The sequence below is a fragment of the Podarcis melisellensis genome (assembly GCF_964234715.1).
Source record: "Podarcis melisellensis genome assembly, chromosome: 7".
NCBI lineage: Eukaryota > Metazoa > Chordata > Lepidosauria > Squamata > Lacertidae > Podarcis > Podarcis melisellensis.
In genome coordinates, this window is record NC_138539.1 from 76,359,128 (window position 1) to 76,387,123 (window position 27,996).

General features: G+C 43.1%; 1 protein-coding gene across 3 annotated transcripts; it reads left to right on the forward strand.

The window, feature by feature from the left end:
• On the forward strand, positions 1-27,788 carry OTULIN (OTU deubiquitinase with linear linkage specificity). Of its 3 annotated transcripts, XM_081919125.1 has the most exons (10): positions 1-133; positions 3,032-3,276; positions 6,276-6,605; positions 11,496-11,572; positions 13,420-13,523; positions 16,073-16,216; positions 16,493-16,618; positions 18,663-18,932; positions 19,935-20,158; positions 25,764-27,788. In XM_081919125.1, the coding sequence occupies exons 2-9, from the start codon at positions 3,074-3,076 to the stop codon at positions 20,127-20,129; spliced, it is 1,449 nt and encodes a 482-aa protein (XP_081775251.1). In that variant the 5' UTR covers positions 1-133; positions 3,032-3,073; the 3' UTR covers positions 20,130-20,158; positions 25,764-27,788. The 3 variants fall into 3 exon arrangements, with proteins under 3 accessions (XP_081775251.1, XP_081775250.1, XP_081775252.1); XM_081919124.1 differs by lacking the exon at positions 25,764-27,788 and having other exon boundaries at positions 19,935-20,187; XM_081919126.1 differs by lacking the exons at positions 6,276-6,605; positions 25,764-27,788 and having other exon boundaries at positions 19,935-20,187.
• The last annotated feature ends 208 nt before the right edge of the window (positions 27,789-27,996 follow it).

The window sequence follows — 27,996 nt, forward strand, 5'->3', positions numbered from 1 at the left end:
CTCGGCACGTGTGAGTCCGCTGAGTTGTAAGTTTACAGAGAAAACGCGGAAGCAAAGGGAACAGTAGATAGATATAGATATATATTTAAAGTGGAAGCGGACATTGAATGATGAAACCACTGCTGCGACCGAGGTAATTTCAAATCTTATGATCATCATCAACATTATTATTATTATTTCCGCAGCGCCCTGCAAAAGGCGAGAGATTCGATTGCCCCGCCCTGCGCCTTGCGCTCGATCCTGTCCGCGCGCATCTGCCCGGAGGTTTCCAAAGGGCTGCTGGGCGGAAAGCGCAGCGACGCCGCCGCCCCAGTAGAACCCCGGCGGGGCAATCTCGGCTCTTCCAGGGGTTCCCTCTCCCGACGCGCGGCTGCTGTGCTGGGCTTCATTCCGCCGAGGCTTACTCCCGAGTAAAACCACAAAGGAGAAGCGTGCCTGATCAGGATTCTGGACCACCCCCATCCCAGCCCCGAACTCGCTTTCCTGGAAGCAACCCCTGCTGGGTTCGCTTAGGATTGCAGACCTTTCCCAAGTGTCTCTAATTTTCCACGGACGTCCCTAATTTAGAGAAGCCGTCCCGGTTTCTGATTTGATCCCAGTTAAGATCAGTGCTTTTTCCACCTCCTAGAAAAAGGGGGTGCAGGAACTGCTACCGCCGCTTTTTGGGACGGACAACCCTAAGTCGCTAAGCTTCTTTCAAAAGGATGCCAAAGTGGTTGGGCTATTTTTTAGGGAGCCATCAAAGTGGTTCGGCTATTTTTTTAGGGAGCTATCAAAGTGGTTGGGCTATTTTTTAGGAAGCCATCAAAGTGGTTGGGCTATTTTTTAGGGAGCCATCAGTTGGGCTAATTTTTAGGGAGCCATCAAAGGGGTTAGGTTAATTTTTAGGGAGCCATCAAAGGGGAGGGGACTATTTTTTTAGGGAGCCATCAAAGTGGTTGGGCTATTTTTAGGGAGCTGATAACACGCCGTGTCGCGTCTCCCTTATAGAGCTTCTTTTGGAAGAGAAGAAATTCGCTGAAAAAAGCGTGCGACATGCCAACTCCATCCAAATCTCCCTACCCAGAAAATGCGCCGCCTGCCCACAGCATCTGGATGATTATGGGCACAGAGAGGTGATGGAACCCTCAGGGCAGGTTCCGGCTGAAAAAAAGCCCTGCTTAGGATGTCCTTACTTTCATTGGAGAAATGTTGGAGGGTATGGAGTTATCCATGGGACACGGGTGGCACTGTGGGTTAAACCACAGAGCCTAGAACTTCCCAATCAGAAGGTCGGTGGTTCAAATCCCCGCGACAGGGTGAGCTCCCGTTGCTCAGTCGCTGCTCCTGCCCACCTAGCAGTTCAAAAGCACGCCAGTGCAATTAGATAAATAGGTACCACTTCGGCGGGAAGGTAAACCGCGTTTCCGTGCGCTGCTCTGGTTCACCAGAAGCGGCTTAGCCATGCTGGCCACATGACCCGGAAGCTGTACTTCAGCTCCCTTGGTCAATAAAGCGAGATGAGCGCCGCAACCCCAGAGTCGGTCACGCCTGGACCTAATGGTCAGGGATCCCTTTATCTTTATGGAGTTATCCGACCTCCTCCAAGCCATCCAAAGGCAATCTTTTAAAAAGTGTTTTTTTAAAAATGTTTAATTATGTTTTTACATATGTTGGAAGCTGCCCAGAGTGATTGGGGCAACCCAGTAAGATGTGCGGGGTATAAATACAGTGGTACCTCTGGTTACGTACTTAATTCGTTCCGGAGGTCTGTTCCTAACCTGAAACTGTTCTTAACCTGAGGTACCACTTTAGCTAATGAGGCCTCCCGCTGCTGCCGCACCATTTCTGTTCTCATCCTGAAGCAAAGTTCTTAACCCAAGGTACTATTTCTGGGTTAGCGGAGTCTGTAACCTGAAGCATATGTAACCTGAAGCATCTGTAACCCAATGTACCACTGTAGTCAAATTATTATAGAATGGGAAGTGTCCCTATTTTCATCAGAGAAATGTTGGAGGGTATGGGGTTGTGTTGCCCCCTCCAAGTCTGTCCTTTGAGACAGTGGCAAATGCTGTGGCTTGGTCATAGAATTGTAGAGTTGGAAGGGACCCCCTGAGTCATCTAGTCTAACCCCCAGCTGTGCAGGAATCTTTTTGCCCAAATTGGGGCACGAACCCATTACCCTGAGAGTATCATGCTCTACCGGCTGAGCTACCTGGGAAACTGATCCTTGCTTGCTCCCAGCATTGCTATTGTCACTATTATTATTATTATTATTATTATTATTATTATTATTACTACTACTACTACTACTACAAACTTCCCTAGCCCTTGTTTACACTCATTTTTTAAAAAGCAAACTGTAAAAGGGACTACCTTTTATAATAATTTATTATTATTATTTTAATGGTTGCCATCAATTGGATTTTAATTATCTTTTATAATGAAATGTTTTAAGAATGTTGCACTATTTTATTGTTGTTAGCCGCCCTGAGCCCGGCTTCGGCTGGGGAGGGTGGGATATAAATAACATTTATTAGTACCTAGGATTTCTCAAAATTCCTTCCTCCTGATGGATCACTCTTTTTTCCAATTTTTTTAATTGGTTTTCCAAATTTATAACAAACATAAACAACAAAAAAAGAAAAACATTACAGTATTAAAAAAAGAAGCAAACAAACAGACAGACAAACATTTATCCTAACTGTTATAATCCCACTTTTGTTACCATTGTTATATGACTTCCTCAACTCCCCCTAGCTGAGTTTCCCTATAACTCATTGTAGCAGTTTTCCAATACTGTTTTCAAATAAAATTAACTTGGTCAATTAACAACTTTCTTTCTTTTCATATTTACTTCTATCCATAGTGTTATGCAATTTAACATTTTTAACTCCTAGGCCAATCTGGTACTCGCAAGTAATTCTACTTATATTATCTTAGCATATTTAACTAAATAATCCTTAAATTTCTTCCATTCATCTTGGTACTCCTCCTCTTTCTGGTCACGGATTCTGATGGATCTCTTTTCCTGATTCCCCTTCCTCTAAAGCGGTGGCTTGAAACTTCAAAGAGGCTTTCCTGCCCTGCAGAGATGAGCGCAGATAAGGACGGACAGCTTTGCAGGCCTCCGGATGGGAAAAAGACTGTCCTCGCTGCTGCTGAGGGCGATGAGAACAAACCGACTGGGCCAAAACCAGTTCCGGAAAGGCAGGTTTGCACCAGCCCCGGCATTGCAACTCTTACAGACAATACTAAGCGATTTAAGCTAAGTAGCAGCCAGGCCACCCAAGAAAGGTAAGTGCTTTCGTTAACCGCGGATTAATAGGGTTTAAAAACAAAGCCGAGGATTTGCTTATGTTTCTGTTTGATCAATTTGATTTGTGTGTTAACGCTTTGGGTAACATCTAAGCTGTATTATGCATTATTTGTCATAGTAAAAGATGATAAAATTCAGTGTTGAGAAATACACATATCCGTTCCCTTTTCCAGCTGCCCCTACACACACACACACACACACACACACACACACACACTCACTTTGAATAGTTCACATACAAGCTTCGTAGTTGAATTCCTTCCCCTCCTCTCTGTAAAATGCCGGTGCAGAGAGAATAAAGTCCTGTTTGTCTGACTGGCTCCCACAAACACACATGCGCTTCATAAATAGCGAAACTGCAAATAATCTTGATCATTTGATTTCTGGTTGTGTTGCACCCAGCAAGAGTAAATTCTGCTTTGTGTATGATCAATTTCCTATTAAAAAAAATCACTTGTCTGCAAGCCGTCTGTTTTGCTGTGCACAGGCAAGATGTGAGACATTGTTCTGTAACATTGTTTTGTAATTAAATTAGCACATATGTCAGCCTCATTACATACAATTACATGCATGTTCGGGGAAACACAAATTCCTACTCAGGAGTGCTTACTTCACCATATATAAAATATTGGGAAGGAGCTACAGTTGTCAGCATTCCCTAGGAATAATAATTTATAATAATAATTTATTATTTATACCCCGCCCATCTGGCCGAGTTTCCCCAGCCACTCTGGGCAGCTTCCAATCAAGTGTTAAAAACAATCCAGCATTAAATATTAAAAACTTCCCTAAACAGGGCTGCCTTCAGATGTCTCCTAAAGATAAGAGAGCTGCTTATTTCCTTCACATTTGAAGGGTGGATGTTCCACAGGGCGGGCGCCACTACCGACAAGGCCGTCTGTCTGGTTCCCTGTAACCTCACTTCTCACAATAAGGGAACCGCCAGAAGGCACTCGGCGCTGGATCTCAGTGTCCGGGCTGAACAATGGGGGTGGAGACGCTCCTTCAGGTATACAGGACCGAGGCCGTTTAGGGCTTTAAAGGTCAGCACCAACACTTTGAATTGTGGTTGAAAATGTACTGGGAGCCAATGCAGATCTCTCAGCACTGGTGTTATGTGGTTCCGGCAGCCACTCCCAGTCACCAGTCTAGCTGCCGCATTCTGGATTAATTGCAGTTTCCGGGTCACCTTCAAAGGTAGCCCCACGTAGAGAGCATTGCAGTAGTCTAAGCGAAAGATAACCAGAGCATGTACCACTCTGGCGAGACAGTCTACTACGATGTGATCTACATGGGGCTGCCTTTAAATATGGCCCAGAAACACACGATGGTTCCGAATGAGGTCACTGAAACATGCTGGCATTAATCTTTCAAGCAGAGAGGGGGAGAGGAAAAGGATGCCAAATTCAAGAAGTGCGCTCCCAGTTCTTCCTTTTGAATTTGGCGCCGAAGCTTAACTTGTCCAGCGTTTGAGATCATGGCCCTATTGTCCAAATGGGAAAGCCCAAAACAGCATGGGTCAGATTTATTTGAAGGACCACCTGCATCCGTAAACAACTGGCCTTCTTCTTAATGGAGGCCCTTCTTGTTTGCAAAGCACCAGTATCAGTGAATTTTGTGGGCATGCATCACTCTGACAAGACAGTCTGCGGTCAAGTAGGGTCTCAGCCTGCGTACCGGGTGGAGCTGGTAGAGAGCCGCCCTGGACTCAGAATTAACCTGCGCCTCCATGGACAGCTGTGAGTCCAAAGAGAGATTTACTGCTAAACCACTGTGCCAGTTGTAGCTCTGTTAGTTAAATAGGGGTCTCCTAAAAGCTTTCAGGACATTTAACAAACTACAGCTCCCAGGATTCTTTGTGGGGAAGCAGGGCAATTAAAAGTGGTATGATAATGCCATTGTTCCCTTGACTGTTGATTAACTTTCAAGGAGAGATGATGCAAAGATGTTTTGTAGGCACAGAGAGAATGTGAACATTTGAGGACGGTGGTAAAATTGCTCGGATCAATTAATTAAAAAATATGGGGCGAGTGGAGGTTTGGTTTCTAAAATACTGAGATTATTGGCTGGGCGCTTTCTGTAAAAATGTGATCAGCACGCTTATCGTGCAAGGACAATTCTCATGCAGCCAGGATTGGTTGCAGATCCCTCTTGGATTTATGCTCAATGGCAAGCTTGAGTTTTTTGCTCTGTAACTTGCGAAGAAACAGCTCTTCCTGGAATATTGAAGATGCCCGTTTTCTTTGCTTCAAGAAGCAAACTTCCACCACTTGTAGTTAGTGAGTTAATTTTGAATATGCAGAAGGATAAGAGAAAAGAGAATATTCTGCCCGGACACTGAGGTCCAGCGCCAAGGGCCTTCTGGTGGTTCCCTCACTGCGAGAAGCCAAGTTATAGGGAACCAGGCAGAGGGCCTTCTCGGTAGTGGCGCCCGCCCTGTGGAACGCCCTCCCACCAGATGTCAAAGAGAACAACAACTACCAGACTTTTAGAAGACATCTGAAGGCACCCCTGTTTAGGGAAGCTTTTAATGTTTAATAGGTTATTGTATTTTAGTGTTTTGTTGGGAGCCACCCAGAGTGGCTGGGGGGGACCCAGCCATATGGGCGGGGTATAAATAATAAAGTTATTATTGTTGTTATTATTATTATTAATGTGAAAAACAAGCCCACATTAATTACAGTTTACATTGTCTGGTTTTGGACTTTAAGGGGCTGATACAAATGAGTATTGATTTCATTATAAGAATATTGCAGACTAAATGCTGTGTCTACATCTGGTCGGAAAGCTGGGAATCAAGACCACATGCAAATTCAGTTAATCATGTGAAATGATGCTATGCAAATTAGGCTTGCTCGATCCATTATTCAGACACCCCATCCCAAGTTGCTTCGTGTCTCATTTGGACTATTTGAACTGTGTAAGAGTGAATAAGCTTTTAAGCCTCACAGAGGCTTTTCATATATTTTTCTCATAGCCCTGGGATGTCACAGCCAATGGCGAGGAAGGCAACTGGTCCTTCTGTTACCGCAGAAGAGAAGCGGAAAAAAAGTATTTTTGGTATACAGTTTTCTAAAAACAAAAAGGAAAAATGCACTCCTCATGACAAAATGTCTTCCATAAGTTCAAGCATGAGCTACAAAGGGAGCCCTGCATTGACCGTCAAAGAAGATGGCGGCAATTGTACAAAGAGGACCCAGACAGAGGTCTCAAAAGTATCTCGAGCCCACCAAGATAATTCTCACGAAAGTAAAGAAAACCTGCCTGCCTCGCTCATCACTTCCCCAATGGAATCGTCTGTAGACTAGTGAGTTTTTGTCATTAAAGTTTTGCTGAAGAAGCCTTTTCAGACCTGTGACTTGACTTTCCCATATTTTTCCAGATGCTAAATAGGTAATAGAAGTTACTTTATTGGAAGAATGGGCAAGTTTCCATGTGCGATGGGTTCGTTCTTCAGACAAAGGCAAAACGTGGTCCTTGCAAACTGTGTTTTGCGAATAGAAAGTTTGCTTGGAAAAACATGGGCTTTTCCCTTCCTTCTCTAGCACAGATCTTCTCTCTTGCATGGTCTGCCTTAACTACCCTTTGATATTTACTTCTGCACCAGCACTAACCATGGTTAAGGCTAACCTGGTTGCTGCTTTAATCTGGAATTTCTAGGCCATTTCAAGCTTTGCTTTCAAATCCTGATCCCAATTTAAACTTCAGTTCATCTGTTCTTTCAAAGTTTTTCTTTGTATTGGGGGACCAATGGGTAAAACCATTTATTTTCAGCAAATCTTCCTGTTTGGTGTGTTGATACTGATTTCACCTTGCAATCACCATGGTAAGTGTTCTGGTGCCTGTAGAAAATAAGTAACTGCAGGATGAAGAAGCCAACCTGAAATTCTGATTTGATCCTTTGTTTGGGAAACAAGACGTTCTGATTACCCAGCCTCTCTTTCTAGGCCAAATCTTACAAGCCTATGTACAAAACCTCTCAAATATTCCTAGTAAAAGATAAAGTAGTATATTAAAATGTAAAACAACTAAAAGGGGGCTTAAGTATTTTCCGTTGTTTGGTGGCCAATATTACCGCAGAGGTTAGAAATTTGATGTAACAAAAACTTCTGCCCATGTAGAATCCAGATGGGCATTTGAGATGCTCAATGGGTACCGCTCCGGCGGGAAAGTAAATGCCGTTTCCGTGTACTGCTCTGGTTTCACCAGAAGCGGCTTAGTCATGCTGGCCACGTGACCCGGAAAAACTGCCTGCGGACAAACGTCGGCTTCCTCGGCCAGTAAAGCGAGATGAACGCCGCAACCTCAGAGCCGTTCGTGACTGGACTAAACTGTCAGGGGTCCGTTAGCAGTTCAAGCATAGACTTGCCAAGCTAAATGTTGTTCAGTCACAAAAACAATAGCAAGTTTCCTCATACCCCCAAACGGATTGTTAATACCCCTCACTGAAGAAATGTACAAAAATTAAGCTTCACCCCCTAAAATGGCATGACCTAGTATCCCAGGCAGAACAATTGGCACTTTTTTAGAACAATGTCGTACCCATTTCGCTTCCAGGGTGTGGAAAGACCAAGGGGTCGAGCCCTATGTGCAGGAAGCTGGCGTAAGTTAAAGCCAGCATAAACTTACACAACTCTAGCTCCATTCAGCAATGGAGCTGCTGCTTGTCTGCCTACACCTGGCAGACAGGGAAACAAGCCTTTAAAATACAGTGGTACCTTGGTTCTCATGTCCAGGGCTTTGAAACAAATCAGATGAGGCGTCCAAACTTCTGACGAAAGCAAAACTTCTGGCAGCAAAAGCCTTCTTTCGTTGAAAGGAGAGGTGTCGTTTTAGAGGCCGAGGCTGTTGGACAAATAAGCCAAATACCAGGACCTAAAAGCTACCTTTGTTTTTCAAGTCTCTGTCCGTCACGGATTGCTGTCTTCTCCTGCCCAGTAGGATGACTTAGCATGCATTTTGATGGCGATGATGTTCCTGCTCCTCCAACTCCCTTGCTGCTTGCTCGCCCGGCCACAGTAAGTACTTCTGAGATTAATTTTGGGGTTAGATTCATTTGATAGCAACCTCTTTCTGGGGTTGGGACACTCTCCTTCAGAACAGCCACCACCTGAATTAGCCAAACTATCGGGTTGGATCCAGAGTCGCAGAAGCAAAAGAAAATCCCACGGTGGCCTGATTCTCTGATTCCCAGGAGAGGAGCTCCAAATACCAGATGGGCTTAGCACAAGTATAGACCAGAGATTGCAGAAGCTATTGGATGCACATTGTTGTTGTTGTTTAGTTGTTTAGTCATGTCCGACTCTTCGTGACCCCATGGACCAGAGCACGCCAGGCACTCCTGTCTTCCACTGCCTCCCTCAGATTGGTCAAACTCATGCTGGTAGCTTCGAGAACACTATCCAACCATCTTGTCCTGTGTCGTCCCCTTCTCCTTGTGCCCTCCATCTTTCCCAACATCAGGGTCTTTTCCAGGGAATCTTCTCTTCTCATGAGGTGGCCAAAGTATTGGAGCCTCAGCTTCAGGATCTGTCCTTCCAGTGAGCACTCAGGGCTGATTTCCTTCAGAATGGAGAGGTTTGATCTTCTTGCAGTCCATGGGACTCTCAAGAGTCTCCTCCAGCACCATAATTCAAAAGCATCAATTATTCGGCGATCGGCCTTCTGTATGGTCCAGCTCTCGCTTCCATACATTACTATTGGGAAAACCATGGCTTTAACTATACGGATGCACATTGCTAGTTCTCTTTTCTTGTGTTAAGTTGGAAAAACTCTTTCTGCTCAAAGTAAATGGCTCCTGTAAGATCTGCTCTAGATCTAACCCAGGCTTCCTCAAACTTGGCCCTCCAGATATTTTGAGACTACAATTCCCAGCATCCCTGACCACTGGTCCTGCTAGCTAGGGATCATGGGAGTTGTAGGCCAAAAACATCTGGAGGGCCAAGTTTGAGCAAGCCTGATCTAACCCAATTGTATTTCTTCTTAATTTATATCCCACTTTTATTTATTTTATTCCATTCCATCACAACTATTCAACCTCCCAAATTTTCAACACCTCTTGCGATGGTTTGACCCCTTTCCATTTTAACAGTACATATTCTACAAACACACCTTCCATATCTCCTCAAAATTATTTCTCCTGCGTATTCCCTGTCTTACCTTAATGGCTCATGTTAATTTATCATTAATAGCTACAGTGAGGGGGGAAAGTATTTGTTCCCCTGCTAAATTTGCCCGTTTGCCCCCTGACGAAGATAGGGGATCAAATACTTATTTCACTCATTATAATGCACATCAATCTCTGACTTTTGTCTTCTGGCTTTCCGGGGGTTTTCCTGTTGTTATTCTGTCTCTCACAGCTACAATAAACCTTCCATTAAAATTATGGACTGGCCATTTCTTTGTCAGAGGGCAAACAGGCAAATTTAGCAGGGGATCAAATTCAACAACCTTACCTAAAATAACTTATGTGTCCGAATTTTCACTTTTTGAAATATGGCAACTCTTAACTATTGTCTCCAATTTCAATTTCAATTCAGCCACCTAAAAGCCTGAATAAACATGAATGTTTTTGAATTCCTCCTGAAAGTTAATAATGGTGGAGACAGATGTGTCTCACTTGGGGGACATTCCACAACTTTAGGCGGGTACCTGAGTCTCTTGGGATGCGGGCCATAATGTGTCCTAGATGTGATGCCCTTGATGTGATGTAACCTTATGCTGATTGTCTTCAAATTAAGCCCCATATGAATTCAGAAGGATGTTACTCCCAAGTATCTGAACACAAGATTGCTGTTTTCCATGTGTGGGTTTGTTTTTTTTTGTTTTAATGTAGCAGAAGCTTTGTTAGACTGCTTTTTGAATATAATGTGATTTTTTTTATTTCCCTTCTTTTATGATTCCAAAGGTTTTGCCATCACCAACAAAATGCATTCTAAATCTGGGAGGCAACAATCTGATACTGTTAGAGATTTTAAGATCTTAAGAAAAGGTGTGTCTTCATTATTACTTGCTTTTGACTTTTTTTTGGAGTATTGCAACTTTTAAAGTTTTTTCTTTTCTTTTTTACTGTTACTCAAATGAATGTACAGTCGGCGCCCATTTGGTTGACTCCAACCAAGTCATTGTGTGAGCAGGTAGAATCGCATGAGCACTGAGGTCCAGCTCCGAGGGCCGTCTGGCAGTTCCCTCACTGCGAGAAGCGAGGGAACAGGGAACATTTTCCACCCTGTGGAACGCCCTCCCATCAATTGTCAAGGAAATAAGTAATTATGTAAACTTTAGAAGACATCTGAAGGCAGCCCTGTACAGTCATACCTTGGTTCTCGAATGGCTTAGTTGATGAACAAATCAGCTCCCGAGCATCGCAAACCCAGAAGTAAGTTTGCGAATGTTTTTCAGAAGCCGGAGGTCCGACACAGGTTCCGTTTGACTGCGGGAAGCTCCTGCCACCAATTGGAAGCTGTGCCTTGGTTTTTAAACAGTTTTGGGAGTCAAACGGACCCCCAGAACGGATTCAGTTCGAGAACCAAGGTACGACTGTATAGGGAAGCTGCGCAGGGTGGCTGGGGCTAACAAAATTATTAAGGAAACTTCTTTTCTGCTCCTGACTCTCCACACCCCAAATCTGCTCCAGAGGCTGGAAGGAACAGAGGTTCTTTTCTTTTCTTTTTTGCGGAACGACACTCAAGGGGAGGATGAGAGGTGAGGTAGAGTTCTGTTGTGCTTGCAGATGTTGTCCTGCTCATACGATGACTTCGTTGGATACCACCCACAATCGCCAAAAACAACCTTGTTTCTTATTAATAGCTCTTTACTCCAGGAATGGGAAATCTTTCTCAGCTCAAGGTTGACACTGGCTTTTATGGAGTCTCCTGGGGCCTGCATGACGGCGGTGGGCGGGGCCAGAACCAAAAGTGGGCAGAGCAACAGGTGCGACTCCACACTTTAGCCAAAAGGCTGCATTCCACCCACACAAAATCCAGGGTTTTCTATACTGTACTTGCCTCTCCTCATTTATGCAACGGAGAGCCATGATCATAAATCTAGAATGGTGGTGCCAAGGGCCAATTAGTGAGGTCTTAAAGGCCACATCCTGTCCCTGGGCCAAAGGTTCCCCATTCCGGAGTTAACTCAAAGAAATGTCTACGGATTAGCCCTTTGCCATTATGTGAAGTGTGTATTGATGTTGTTGCAGCGAGGAGGACATGTACCGTGATGCGGAAGAAATAGAGAGAGAGAAAGTATTGCTTGTGTGTGGGACAGGCTCCTCAGGTACATTTCAGCGCTACGCATATAGAGCATGATATATTAGTTGAATTCTGTGTAAAGTAGAGGTCAGCAGCCTCTCTGTGAGCGTTGCCCTCAGAGGGGAGCTGCCTGCCAACCCCAGAGGAAAGAACAGAACCTATAGCATCAGGACTTGGGGGGCAGTGGGACCAGAGCCTTGACTGCCCCCATCTTAATGCCTTGCAGCAAAATGAGTTGTAAAGTTTCACCCCAAACATAACCTCATTCCCAACGGTAGTCTATTGTTGCCTTCTAGAGTAGGATTGGGCGATATATCAATATATCACCCAATACCGGTTTGAACGTCCATACAGTGGAACCTCGGTTTTCGAGCGTCTCAGAAGCCGAACAATTTGGAAGCCGAACTCCGAAAACTCGGAAGTGAGTGGCTCCATCTTCGAACGTGCCTCAGAAGTCAAACGGTCTTCCGGAACGGATTACATTCAACCACAGAGGTTCCACTGTATCGGTTTCATAGCTTTTGATCTGGCAATATATCGCAAATCATTATGTGTGTTAGGGCTGGGCGATATTTCAAATGGTTTGAAGTCCATATCATGGTTTCATGATTTTTGACCTGCCAATCTATTACAAATCATGGTGTGTGTGTGTGTGCGTGCGCGTGCACTATGCAAAAATCACAATGTGGGGAAAACTGAAGCCAGCCTCTGCATAGCTCCATCCTTTTTTCAGACATTGTGATATATCACTATATATTGCAATGTTTAGCTGCTGATTCAGGTGGATAGCGATGTTGACCTGTCATAGTCATAATAAATAACAAGATGAAAGATGAAAAAATATATTTAAATAATTCCAGTGGCACCTTAAAGATCAACTAAATATACCATATTTTTCACTCTATAAGACGCATAAGACCACAAGATGCACCTAGTTTTTGGAGGAGGAAAACAAGAAAAAAAATATTCTGAATCCCAGAAACCAGAACAGCAAGAGGGATCACTGCGCAGCGAAAGCAGCGATCCCGCTTGCTGTTCTGGCTTCTGGAATAACTGCGCAGCCTGCATTCACTCCCTAAGACGCACACACATTTCCCCTTACTTTTTAGGAGGGAAAAAGTGAGTCTTATAGAGCAAAAAATACAGTAAGCTTTCAAGGTATGGGCTTTCATGTGTAATACACACTTTGTTTCCTCCACTTCAGAGTATCTGATGAAGTGTGTATTACACACGAAAGCTCATACCTTGAAAGCTTATATTTAGTTGATCTTTAAGATGCCACAGGAATTATTAAAAATGATTTTTTTCATCTTGTTATTTATTATGATATTGTTTAGCTGGAGATACATCACGATGTTGAAAACCAGGTATCGCAGAAAGACTGCGATTAGCCTTTCCACGCAATCCCAACAAAGCTAGGTATGTAAAACCAGTCTTCATGTTGGAGGAAGCAAATATTAGACCAGAATATCCTAAAAGGGACAAGAGCAGTGTGGGTGGGCAGTCCTTCATCTCGACTTATTTATTTTCAAGGAAGATTTCCCTGCAAGTCTTGCCCCACACCCCACTAGTCCTGCACCTACCTGTGAGACACTCCTTTTGCTTGTCAGAAATAAGTGTGAGCTCTTTAGAGAAGACTTGATTAAATGTCAAAATGGAATAGACTGAAGAAGTTTAAGTAGTTTGTACCGAAGCTGATAATCTTCCTGAGTGCCCTTCACCCGGGCTCAGGGGTCTTGCAGCCAAAGAGGCCTGCAATTTGCATAAATGTATATACAGATTGGCTTTTTTTTTTTGTAATGCAGACAAGAACTGTGCTTCTTTTGACTTTCCCCAACTAAAATGGATTCTTTTTTCCTAATTGCAATTCAGATTTTCCAGAAAATAAGCTAAGTGTTGAACCAGAAGTCGGCATCATGGATTATTGTCAAAAAGAATGGAGAGGAACCACCTCGCAGGCCAAATGTATAAGGAAGGTCTGATATCATCTTCTTGCAATAGTGCATAGGCTTGTGTACAACAAAATCCTACCTGGAAGCAGGGTGGATTTGATTTAAAATCACTAGTCAGTAAGACTTGATTTAAATCATCTTTTTACAGAAAGATTCTTGCTGGTATAACCTTAATATTTACAACCAGATGAGGGTTTCGTTTTTGGAATAATAAATTTTCAGAGTAGTTTTTACAGATATATCAGAAATTACTGATTTGGTTATACTGTTAGAAATACGTAGACAAGTAATTATGAAATTATTGTGAGGTTTAATAAGTTAACTGTTTATACTTGGGCAACTTTTCTGCTGTACTTCATTGGAAGGAGAAAAACAATCATTTCCTTAATAACAATTTAAACAACTTATTTAACTAAAACAATAACATTATAGTATATGTATCCACGTTTGTTAACTGATGCTGTTAATTTTTTTAAAAAAATAGACTGAGTTTTAGCACACGTGAAAAACTTAAAACAAATCCTTATTTCCTGATGAACTATAATGTAACTTAAATAGAAAACTATCTTTAGAAAGATTTTTCCTCCAAAAGCATTTTATCTTAAAAATCCGATTTAATTTTTTTAAAAATAATCTGTTTTTGTTTTTTAAATCATTGATTTTTTATCCACCCTGCCTGGAAGTAGACTCACTGACTACAGCAGATGTAAATTAGTTATAATTAAGCCTATTGATTTTGATGGCCTACTCAAAGTATGGTTTGGTTGGCTACAACTCATCTTTTTAAAAAATAAGTAAATAAATGGATACTGTATATCCTTTAGGTGTTGTATTTCGCCTAAATATCCAATACCTAGACACTGATGTTTAGAATAGTTTCATTCTGTGTATTTTCATTTATCTAAAATATTTATAGGTTGCCTTTCTGAGCAGAATTCTCAAGGCTGCTTACTCAAATAATAGCTACTACCACTTGATCAGTAAAAATTTCCAATTTAATCACGTTATTAATGAAAAGAACAGTAGTACATATTGAGCCTGGAAGTGAAGCCACCAGCCAAAAGCAGCACAGTAGTGAGACAGAATATAATCTGGGAGTAAGCTGCTGGAAACTAATAATAATAATAATAATTAATAATAAATATTTATACCCCACCCATCTGACTGGGTTGCCCCAACTGCTCTGGGCGGCTTCCAACATATATAAAAGCATAATAAAACATCTAACATCCCTAAACAGGGTTGCCTTCAGATGTCTTCTAAAAGTTGTATAGTTGTTTATCTCCTTGGCATCTGATGTGAAGGTGTTCCACAGGGTGGGCACCACTACCGAGAAGGCCCTCTGTCTGGTTCCCCGTAGCTTCACTTCTCGTAGTGAGGGAACTGCCATTCTTCAAGGCTTTTCTGAAAACCTTAAGCGTGTTAACTTCATGGAAGTCAACTAGACGTGAGTTCCACAGTCCTGTGGTGACAAATGCCATCTCCCTCTTGCCCACAAAATTCACTGATACTGGTGCTTTGCCAAAAAAGAAGGGCCTCTATTAAGAAGCAGGCTGCTTGCTGTTTTGGGCTTTCCCATTTGGACAATAGGGCCATGATCTCAAACGCTAGACAAGTTAAGCTTCGGCGCCAAATTCAAAAGGAAGAACTGGGAGCGCACTTTTTGAATTTGGCATCCTTTTCCTCTCCCTCTCTCTGCTTGAGAGATTAAAGCCAGCATGTTTCAGTGACCTCATTCTGAACCATCGTGTGTTTCTGGGCCATATTTAAAGGCAGCCCCATGTAGAACACATCATAGTAGACTGTCTCGCCAGAGTGGTACATGCTCTGGTTATCTCCTGCTTGGACTACTGCAATTCACTCTACGTGGGGCTACCTTTGAAGGCCGAGACCATATAACACCGGTCTTGAAAGACCTACACTGGCTCCAAAAACGTTTCCGAGCACAATTCAAAGTGTTGCTGCTGACCTTTAAAGCCCTAAATGGCCTTGGTCCAGTATATCTGAAGGAGCATCTCCACGTTCATCGTTCTGCCCGGACACTGAGGTCCAGTGCTGAGGGCCTTCTGGCGGTTCCCTCGCTATGAGAAGCCAAGTTACACGGAACCAGGCAGAGGGCCTTCTCGGTAGTGGCACCTGCCCAGTGGAACGCCCTCCCACCAGATGTCAAAGAGAACACCACTACCAGACTTTTAGAAGACATCTAAAGGCAGCCCTGTTTATGGAAGCTTTTAATGTTTAATAGGTTATTGTATTTTAGTGTTCTGTTGGAAGCTGCCCAGAGTGGCTGGGGAAACCCAGCCAGATGGGCAGGGTATAAATTATTATTATTATTATTGTTGTTGTTGTTGTTGTTGTTGTAAGGGCATGGGTTACTGTGGCCTGATCTCTCCAGATAGAATCACAGTGTGTGCTTTGTCGTCCGAGGGACTGCAACCCCATTGAGATTTCAAATTCTTGAGTGGTGCTTCTATAAACCAGGCCTTATATTGGGCTCCAGCACGTGGAGTTTTTTATTTATTTATTTTGTTTGGGTGTGTGCATCTAATAGCAGTTTTTTGTTCTTCACACAGGGCTACGAAGCGGTTTCACAGAAATTTATTTCGATAAGGAGAGTGCGAGGGGATAACTATTGTGCCGTCAGAGCGACGCTGTTTCAAGCCCTTAGCCAAGCTGTTCAGCTTCCTGACTGGCTGAAGAGAGAGGACATGATGTTGGTAGGTCACCAACGTCCAGCACATCTCTTGACAGAACAAAACAATGGTATTTTTTAAGTAATACCTGTGCATTCAGAGGAGAAAACACAAAAGCAAAAGGCACACGACACAAGTTTTCTTTCTCATTGTGCAGTATTCTAAAGTAACCATTCTGGTCAAAGAATCTTTGGCCAGCAGGAATTAGATGCCCTGATTAAACAAAAACATATCACTAGATAATGAGTTGCCTTGTCAAATTTCTGGTAAAGATTAACTTTTATCTTCTGAAAATTGTAGCTCCCAGAGAAACTGATGGAAAAATACGGCTGGATCGCGGAATGGCAACTGAGGCAAAAATGGACCAGCAAAGTTGAAAACTTGGTGGATGAAATTAAAGACTGCTTAATGCTACTAAAAAGCAAGGTTTGACAAATTGTGCATTCTTAGCTCACCTTACTGTCAGTTCCACATTTCTAACTATTTTAAAACAAGCAATTGGGAGATTGGAATGAGCTGGGGACTAGATGGCAGTCCAATGATCAAGGCGGCAATTTCTGCACGTGCTGTAGAGGGAAGGACAGACATGGCCAAACATGGCCCTCCAGATGTTTTGGGACTACAACTCCCATCATCCCTAGCTAACAGGACCAGTGATCAGGGACGATGGGAATTGTAGTCCCAAAACAGCTGGAGGGCCAAGTTAGGAGAAGGGAAACTCTGATCCTAAACCTCCTCTGCCTTGTGAGATATCTTCCGGAGAAGAGAAGGCAAAAGCTTACACAAAGCCAGAGTGGAATCCCCAAGATGGCTGGATAGTGCCTTGTTTTTGTGTTTTTATTATTATTATTACTCCAGCAATTTGTGCAGCCAAGCTGGTGCCAAATGTATTGTTCTGCTTTCCTTTGGACCACATCAGCAAGGCCGAGAGGGGTGGGGTGGTTTTGTTGCCTGGGCAGCCCAGGACCTCCCTACACAGTGCCCAGGTTTGAGCCCCGGGGAGATCTCGCAGCAGTTTGGCTTCACCGGCAGAGACACACACTGTTGTCTCTTTGATTGAAACAAAGGACAGCAGTTTTAATCACACCACTTCAGCAAGAATCAATCCACACACTGAAACAGATTTCTCTGTGCAAATTACCCTTCCAGTTCCTTTCCGGTGTTCACATGTTTGATGGGGAGAACAGATCGTTCTGGTGCCATGTTGGTACAATATTTATTGTAATTCTTGTTACTGGTTGCTGTTTAATAGATATTTTGCTCAGTAGTCATTAATGTTATGTTGGTGCAATGTTACTTATTATTTAATTGTGACATTTTCTTTATGAATTTGATCTGCTCCGTCTAGTGCTTTAGTTTATTTCGGCTGAAATTAAATTTCATGTAGCTGCTATTGTATGTGGTTTGGCACTCAGACTTGTTTGTGGAAGTGTCACATGCAATTATGAAATCAAGGTTTTGAAATTAAGCCCTTGTCTTTTAACTCACCAATCAATCAAATAATATCAGTTTTAAATGTTTCTAGATTACCAACACCACAGTATAGATACTCTTATGAGATGCTAGCAGCGCTTTGCTACTTGGCGTTGCTTGTGAATTCTAAGAAGCCCCGAAATCATGGCAGTTTTGAAAGGTTCAGCCTTCGCTCTTGATTCGAAATGGTGTTCAGTCACTTCCAAGTATAGAGAAGATCTATAGCTCCTTGATCTTCAGAACTGTCATGCAAAATTTGGGAACGCTATCTTACGAGGCGTCCGAATACATAGTGAAAAAACAACTTTCCGAAATATTGAGTAGAAGACTGAAGGAAGTTTGAGAACCTACAGTTGAATAGAAGCCCCACTAATTCTCCCCGTCCCCCAGTAATCATTTATATTTTCTCTTTCATTCCCTGCTACACTAATACATCACAACCAAATGAAACCCCCTGGCCTGCAACCTCATCAGTTTAATGTCGCCCTTTATGGATAAAAGGGACGCGGGTGGCGCTGTGGGTTAAACTTGCCGATCAGAAGGTTGGCGGTTTGAATCCCCGCGACGGGGTGAGCTCCCATTGTTCGGTCCCTGCTCCTGCCAACCTAGCGGTTCGAAAGCACGTCAAAGTGCAAGTAGATAAATAGGTACCACTCGGGTGGGAAGGTAAACGGCGTTTCCGTGCGCTGCTCTGGTTTGCCAGAAGCGGCTTAGTCATGCTGGCCACATGACCCGGAAGCTGTCTGTGGACAAACGCCGGCTCCCTCAGCCTATAGAGCGAGATGAGCGCTGCAACCCCAGAGTCGGTCACGACTGGACCTAATGGTCAGGGGTCCCTTTACCTTTATGGATAAAAGCTTTCACTGATGGTTTTAGAGATCTGAATCCAAGCTGTCCAGAAGGGATGCTGTTTGCATTCTTTAGCGTTGTTCGCACTGGACTTATATTTCCTGCTGTTATTCGTGCATCCCATTCATTCGTGTCTTTGTCTTTACAGTGGAAACGTATGAGTGAAATGAAAGCCTTCGCCGAGAGGCAAGCGGCTTGCGATGAGCTTTTCAGAAGTGAGGAGGATGAATACAAACTCTACGAAGCTGTGAAATTTCTCATGCTCAATACAGCAATCCATTTGTACGAAGACAACGAGAAGGGGAAGGAGGTCCCTGTCTTCGCCTGGCTTCTCTTTGCCCGGGACACATCCAGCAATCCTTCCCAGCTGATGGAAAACCACCTGAATCAACTCGGTCACACGGGAGGCCTTGAACAAGTATGTTCCTCACGTTCAACCAAAACGGGGTCTAACATCAGTTCCCTGCCGTTCATTATGAGCAGGGGAAGCAGATGTTGATTCGGTGCAGTCCAGAACTCAACCTTTATAGGCCCAAGCAGGACCTGCCAAGCAAAGTAGCAGGGAATCTCAAGGGAATCTAAAGGCCACAATTCTGACTTTGATGTTTCTCCTAATGCATAACTGAAATCTGTGGCCTTGCAATTTCCGCTCTCCTTTGGGCGTTCTCCTTAAGCAGAGGTTGGCCGGCTATCGGTCAGGGATGCTGAAGGTTGCATCCTGCACTGAGAAACGGGAATTGGACCAGAAGACCTCCAAGGTTCCTTTCAACTGCATGGATCACTGAAAAAACAAATCCAATGCTTACACTGGCATTTCCCTCTGAGTATATAACTACAGGTGAAACTTGAAAAATTAGAATGTCATCGGCCATAATAATCACAATTATAACAAATTATGCCATAATCATCACAATTGTAACAAATAAAGGCTTGACCTATCTCGCTTTGCATATCATGAGTCTATCTCATATATTAAAGGTAAAGGGGCCCCTGACCATTAGGTCCAGTCGTAGCTGACTCTGGGGTTGCGGCGCTCATCTCGCTTTATTGTCTGAGGGAGCCGGCATACAGCTTCCGGGTCACGTGGCCAGCATGACTAAGCCGCTTCTGGCGAACCAGAGCAGCGCACGGAAACGCCGTTTACCTTCCTGCCAGAGCGGCACCTGTTTATCTACTTGCACTTTGAGGTGCTTTCGAACTGCTAGGTGGGCAGGAGCAGGGACCGAGCAATGGGAGCTCAAGCCGGTGCGGGGATTCGAACCGCTGACCTTCTGATTGGCAAGTCCTAGGCTCTGTGTTTAACCCACAGTGCCACCCGCATCCCAGAATACATTTCCAGAATACATTTGGCCAAATTGGTTATTTGTCTTTTTAAATAATGTACGCAATTTTTTTTTCACTTTCTCCCCTTGATACCTAGGTGGAGATGTTTCTCCTGGCTTACGCCCTGCAACACACCATCCAGGTCTATCGACTCTATAAGTACAACACAGATGAATTCATCACTCTTTACCCCAACGACCCAGAAGAGGCCTGGCCAATTGTAACCCTTATAACAGAAGATGACAGACATTATAATATTCCTGCTCGAGTGTGCGAAGAGACTAGTTTGTAAAAAAACCAAAACAAAAAACAAAAAGGTGCGTAAATGGAATAAACAACTTAAAAGCAAATCTTCTTAGTTTCCGGTTTATTTTTTTTCCAGCAAAGGCAGTTAAATTTTCAACACTTTGGTGCAAACTTCTGAAATTAAAATCCTAATACAATGTACGGTGATACTTCAGGTTACATACTTAATTTGTTCTGGAGGTCCGTTCTTAACCTGAAACTGTTCTTAACCTGAAGCACCACTTTAGCTAATGGGGCCTCCTGCTGCTGCCGCACCGCCGGAGCACAATTTCTGTTCTCATCCTGAAGCAAAGTTCTTAACCTGAAGCACTATTTCTGGGTTAGCGGAGTCTGTAACCTGAAGCATATGTAACCTGAAGCGTATGTAACCCGAGGTACCACTGTAGTTCCAAGTATTTTTGTTTCACTAATAGGCAAAAATAGTTTGTCCTGTCTATTGGATAAATTTCTAAAAAAGGTTAATTTTTAACCAAGATTCTCTTCCATGGGAAGCGATGATGCCCACTTCAAATGCAAGACGTGTCGCTTTCCGAATCAGGATTTGCCATACGAATCAAGACACCGAAAGAATCAACTTCAAACTCACTTTTGCAATATTTGTGACCAAGCCCAGGAGATCCAAGTACAGAAGCAGTTTCTGTCCAGAGATGCTCCTACTAGATCTGAAGGAACATTGTGTGTGTCAATTTGCACAGGTGGTCTCAAGACAGCATCCCCATTTGCACTAATAATAATAATCAAGATTTTATTATTTAATACCTCACCCATCTGGCTGGGTTGCCCCAGCCACTGTAGGTGTGGCTTACGAGTTCGTATTTGCAATGCAGATGAGAATACACATCTCCAGGCCACTTTTCCCAAGCAATGGACGCATTGCTGCGTGTAACCATGTATGTGGAGTGGAGCCATTATGTGCAACTTAAGAGGTTGGTTGAAACATTGGTATGTTTTTCGTCCACAGGACACAGCTGCTGCGGTGACCTTAAGAGCTTCTAGGAGAAATGCAACAGGAAGCTTAGCGCCGATTACTCTTAATCCTCTTCAGGGTTATTTTAACCCCCACATTTGCAGGCAAGGAAAGGCTACGAGAGAGACCAGAGCTGCCCTGTTTTTACTGAACAATAATAATTTGAAAAATCTATTGAGACCAGACATTATAAGTTCATTTTAGGCTGGGTAGTTCACAAGTCTTTGTTTAATGTTTTGTATTTTTCTCAGAAGACACCTCGGCACTGGACCTCAGTGTCCGGGCAGAACGACGGGGGGTTTGTAATCTGCCTGGACTTGGGGGGACTCAGTTCCTTGGGATGCTGGAAAGCAAAAGCTACCCCCCCCATTTTCTATATAATAATCCAAAAAGTTAAATGTCTGAATTTTGATGTAGACTTTCATTAGGCTGAAGGAGAGAGAGAGAAGATTACAAGGAGTTTCCACAGAATCTGAGGACGACTCTCTTTCCTTTAAGGTTTTTAAACAAAAGTTGGATGGTCATCTGTCATGTATGATTTCGTTTAGTTGCCTGCACCGCAGAGCGTTGGACTAGATGACCCTCGGTGTCCCTTCCAACTCTACAATTCTATCTCATAAATGGCGGTATCGTTGTCACTTTATAATGCAATAGACTCATTGGACAGATGTGTGTGTAACTCAGTTATCAGCTACTGGAGTTTTGGTACATTCATCGTGACTGAGTTAATGGAGACACTTTCTCTCTGGAAGTGGCTCCTTCCATAACAGTAAATTTTACTGAATTTGGGGGGCTGGTTGATGTAAAGCCAAAGCCTTCCATCATGTCACCCTTGCTATTTAATGTGACAAAGTAGTAATCCTGATTCATATCCCACTGATTTAAGATGCTGCAGCTGTTGCTAGGGCTTCCTTCTTCCATATATCACAAGCCAAGAGAACATAAGTCTGTGGCTGGTCGTGGACCTTAGTTGTTGAATAGCGTGGCGAGATTGAAAGCAGATCTCTTTTTTCCCCCCTGAAAAGGCCATTATCAAAGCAATCTTAGTTCTACCATTAGTGCTGGCTTGTTCATGATAGATTGGCAGCGAATGCGTTTCTGGTTTAATTGCTGTAGTACAGAAGTGTGAATTTATTGTAGTCTGTCGTTCCCCTTCTTTACAGGAAAAAATTATACGCAGAGAAGTGTTGCTGAAAGAGGAACAAGAATTGTAATTCCAGTTAACCATGAGCTGGAAAAGTAGCATTTGATGCTCAGTTCTACCAATATTTCCCTCATGCGTGCATGTTAAAAGCAAATACTTTAACTCCACCATTGTCTAAATAAATAAAAATGAAAAAATTGTCCAGTAGCACCTTAGAGTCCAACTAAGATAGTTTTCTCCCACTATATATAAGGGTCTGGTGACTTCTGTTTTAGTATATCTGAAGAAGTGTGCATGCACACAAAAGCTTATACCCAGAACTAACTAACTTGGTCTCTAAAGTGCTACTGGACAATTTTACATTTTTATTTATTCATTTCGTCTGCATCAAACCAACACGGCTACCTACCTGAATCCGCCATTGTCTGTATGGTTGCAGGATGAAGGCCATCAATCACAATTCCCTCAAGGGCAAACTCAGCCCTCCCGCCAGATGTTTTGAGACTACAGTTCCCATCATCCCTGACCACTGGTCCTGTTAGCTAGGGATGATGGGAGTTGTAGGCCAAAAACATCTGGAGGGCCGAGCTCATGGGTATTGTATTTTCTAAGCCTAGCAAGTACTGGCTTTAGCAAAGATATGTGTTTGTGACTGTATATGTGTGGCCTTTGCTAGCAACTTGGAGGAGAGACCACTTGGAGCAGGATATGAATCTCTAGATTTTAAACGGAGCACTTTACAATAAGGCAGAATGTGGGTTAAATTTACTTCCCCTTGAGACTTAAAGCTTAATTTAAAATGACTTAATATGTATTATCTCCATCATTTCTCTTCCCTCCAAGGCTTGAGATAGCTAAGCCACCAAAGTGTTTAAAAGCTGACTAAACTGACCCCAACTAAATGGTCCAATCATTAAAAGGCGGCAAAGACTCTCCTCCCTGAAAGAGAGGGGAGTGGTTGTGGACGGGAGCCCGAGCACCGCTCCTAGCAGGGGGCGTTGCCCCCTGCCTCCAGCTCACCTGGCTGGCACTCACGCCCCCCCCCCGGTGGCTATCCAACCAGGTGCCATGGGGGGGCGTGTCCAGCAGCCTTTATGCTGCAGTGCCAGCCTCTCCCCCGGCTTCATTTCTCTTTGTCGTCCTGTGCGAGTCACACACCCTCCACTCCCTTTGAGTTAGGGCTTAGGTCATTGGCCTTGCTATGGACCTTAGGTTGGTCGCCCCGGTTGCCCGGGGGGCCTGGTAGGAGTTTTTCCATTTGGCATTAGGCTTTTTGGTTTTTTCGCCTACCTCGTAGCAATCGTCACAACTTTTTGGTGGTATTGGTGGGTAGGTTAGGCATTGGAATAATGTGTTGTGGTGTGTCGAAGTGCTAGGTGTGACCATCGCCTATGCCTTCAATGTCTAGGGGTATTCCGTTAATGGAATCTGGCGGTCGTGTATTCCGTCCGAAGCCTGCTTGGCGGGAGGCCATGGCACGACCCTCGGTGACATCAGGGGTGAGCCTATAGTTGGATTAGCATCAACAGGTGATGAACCCCTGGTGAATAAACCCACTTGTTTCGCGATCCAATGCCTAAGCCAATACCTTTTCATTGCTGTAATCAATGAAGTTGTGGCCTTTTCTAGCCCATTAACCTTATATCACGTGTCCCTGTCTCTTCATTTTACTTCGCGGGGGTCGGGTCCTCGAACCACAAAGGCATGATCTTTGCAGTTGCCAATATAAAAGAGGCCTTTATAAATCCACATTGCTCTGCAACTTCTAGCACAGCTTGGTTGGAGCAACAGCTAAGGTAAATGGCACAGCGACTCCACTGAAAACCCCCTGCTTTGCCTGAATTTATGCAAGAGGAGGTCTTGGTTTATTGGCATAGCTTTCAAGCAGAGTGCGGCCTGGTCTTCAAAGCAACGAACCACTGACAATTTGACATTCAGGCCCCTTTTTTGGCTAGGTGGGCGAAATGTTAAAGCAGTGTGTGCTTTCATCTAGTCATCTGAATAACAAGTCATGCCGAAGCAGCGCCTCTGCCTCAAGGCCTGATGAAATCTCGACAGATTGTGCCTTCGTTTCTCTGCGTAGGTCTTGAAATATTTATTGTGACCGTCACCACTGAACTAAAATGTCACGTTGAACGTATACTGACCCCTATGTAGAGGCCAATTTATTATTTAGAGGCTTTTAGCCGTTTCTGCCCTGGATAACAAATTCTTTTTATATATATATAAAAAACATTCATTACTTTAAGGACAGCAGAAAATATTTCACAAAAGTCACACACTGACACTCTGCAAATAACCTTCACTCCATCACAGGGCTTCGAGAGGACAACCAAATTAGACCATGTCTTCCAACTGAGTCTCATTGGTTGAATTAATATAAAATGAGTTGTAACTCGGCTGTGACCCTTTATTAGTGACTGGCTTTTCAAAAGATATGAAAAATGCAAACACTGGACAATGGACTGCATACTTGAGGCACTATTAACTTGAAACTTAATAAATCAGATGTGAAGCAACCTTTTCCTCCCAATTTGAATAAGACAGCGCCCCTCACCGGATGGTGATACATCCATACATTTTGCAACAAAATGAAAAATTCATTGCTTTACGGCTTCAAATGTGTTTTTGAGTTATTTTGCCTTTCCGATGCCATCTTTCATGCTATCCATTACTAGCTGTCTATCACCAACCATTGCAATTTTCCCTTCCAGAAATCTTAATTGCTTCTTATTTCTAATTCTTAAAGAAAGGCTTTGATCGGTGGGTGGAAAAATACGTTCAATTGTCCAGATCCTCGGGGGACAGTCGCCTTTTAAAAACATGCACCTTCTGTCCTCAACTATTGAACTAAACGGTTGTGCTGATGGGATACTCGGATCACATAGATGTAGATTTATTATTTAGAAGCTTTTAGTGTTTTCTGCCCCAAATCAATAAGAATTTGGGGGTTTCTTTCCCCCTCACTGCTTATAGCCTATTTCTGATAGGCTGCAAGGAAGGTTCAATTCAAGTGCAGGCAGGAAAAACTCATTGAGGCGCCAAATATAGAATCAGGATTTGAAAGCTGACAACACCTACCCAGAGAAAAAATCCTTAAAAGTTCTTAAATCACTGCATGAATCGACGTTTAGTCAAGAACTACATTTTTATTTTTGTCATGAGGAAAAAATTGAATGCAAAAAAAAAAGGACCTTTCAGGTAAATTCCTTCATGGCAAGTGAAGTAACAGAAGACAGAACATAAACCCATCTGTGACATGAAAGAAACCACCCTTTAAATATGCTGCTATGATGAAGGTGGAGAAATCATTCTGAAGCAGTCTTTTATATCTATTTATTTGAGAGTTAGAATATCTGTAGAAGTAGCTGCATGTGACTTTCCCCTCCAATATCTTGTGCGTTTATTTCTGAAAATGGCAGATCCTGGTAAGTTTCTGAGAAAGAATATGTTGTAAGCCATGTGTCAGGGGCGGGGGTCATTCTTTTATCCTCCCTCTTAATTTTCAGGTCAATTCCTCAGGTGATGGTGCAGCAAACTTTCTGCTTGTCCGTAATAAGCCTCATGGGAACTGCACTTCAGGTCTAAGGGCAGAGATACATAACACGAAGCAAACATGGGGTACCCAACTAAAATGGGGGCCATTTGCAGGAGTATTTAGAAGACCAGAGGTGAGGGAACAATCCTGCCCTGCTCCTTTCCATTCTACTTGCAAATGCCATCCTCAGCCATGAATTTATTGTGGTTTTTCCCTTCAAAGATGGGCTCCATAACTGGAAGCGAAGCACCAGCAGATGTTTGGGGAGGGGGTGTCAAAAGGGGAGCCTTGGCCAGCACACAAAATCCCTCTCAAAATACCTTCCTTGTCTTTGTATTCACATACATACATGATGGGCAGTGGCATGTCCCTGAACATGGATGGATGTCCATCTTGGGAGTTCAGAAGACTCAAGGTTCTCAAGCACATCTCCGCGGGGACTGAGACCAACAAAAGAGATGACTTTGACAAATGCATTGCGACTTTTCAGGATTCCCCATGTGAGAGCAGGTTCCTATGCTTCTCTAAAACGTTTCATGATGGCCAAGAGGAGATCCTGTGCAAGGAGCAACGGCCAGAAAACGGTGGCGGAAGCATGACTGATCTGTTTGAGATCTGACTTCCCAGCTTCACCTGCTCATTAACTTACAAAGCCACAAACAGTAATTTATCCTTAAGTTCTTTCCTCTGTATTCTGCTACTGAGATATACTAAGTCTCTGAGCAATATGCAACCTCGCTTTTGTTGAGTTGGGCTCTTGCCCCATCAAACTGCAACACATTTTCAAAAATAAAACAATCTGTGTACAGTCTTACCTCAGAAGTCAGACGAAATCACTTCTGGTAGTCTGTTCGACTTCCAAAATGTTCAGAAACCAAAGTGCGGCTTCTGATTGGCTGCAGGAACCTCCTGCAGCCAACTGGAAGCCCCGTTGCATGTTTGGGTTCCAAATAACATTTGCAAACTGGAACACTCACTTCCAGGTTTGTGGCGTTCAGGAGCCAATATGTCTGAGTACCAAGGCGTTTGGGATCCAAGGTACAACTTTACAGTACTACCTATGTCTGCTAGTAATGTTTGAAGGATACTTCTATTACGGATTGACTGGAATTTAATTTTGAACCAATGAAGTTCAGCCAGGAACGGTAGATTTGAGGCCCAACTAGAATAGTAGAAACGAACAACGGCCTTTTCAAAAAGGATCAAGGGCAATTTTAAAAGCAATGTGTGTCTTTGGCATGGCCACATCGTTTGTATTATTCTCTGTTTACAGCAATGTGTAGAAATAAAATACAAATGAGGGCCTTGAGCTAGAAAATGCCTATATGTCAATCAATAGCGCAGACATAATGGTTTGCAGAGTGGAAGCTGAAGGGTTGAACTGTAGGGATTTCATAACTTCACAAACATTTGGCTTTTGAGTTCAGAGAAAGGTACACATCCGCTAGTTGAACCTACACCAGGCCAGAACATGAATAACCTACTGAAAAATAGAAGCAACACATGATTTGTGAGCCACAGGTTGCTCAATATAAAACCATATTCATAAACAAGTTGTCAAACTGGTGTACTTTGAGCTGTACTTGCTATAGTCGATAATATTTTCTTTCTTTCTTGGAATTAAGGACCTTTTCCTTAAAGATGACTGCATTTGAAGTTACAGTCTCGGGTAAAAAAAACCAACCTTAAATATTCCAGCCACACAGATAATTAAAAAGTTGCTATTTAGCCAAACACCTAGCTAAATAAGTATTTCAGCACTGAAATATTAGATCTTTAATATTTATCCGGCTCTAGACCCAAATAAAAAATATTACAGCATACATTTGTTAACGATATCAGAGGGACTGTCACAAGAAATATACTCTTCTCATTTTATTTCCAAAGAGATGCAAATTTAGAGTCTGATCATGCTAGAGAAATCAGTATTGTCCTGGCCAAGAAAAATCGGTAACATTTGCCAACATTTGTGTGAGTGCTTACAGACACGCACACAGACATATGATACATACATGAGCCTCATGTATGTGAAGACAGAATATAAACTACGCAGTATTGATTTTTATCCAGTATATTTTCGTGGCAAGCAAAAAGAACCTGTTGTTGAACAGCACTGTCATCATTCATCGGCAAACTATTTCAGTTGAGACACTCTGAAGAGTGGCAGGCTAGGATTCTTTTCCATTTCACACAGGAAGGTGCTG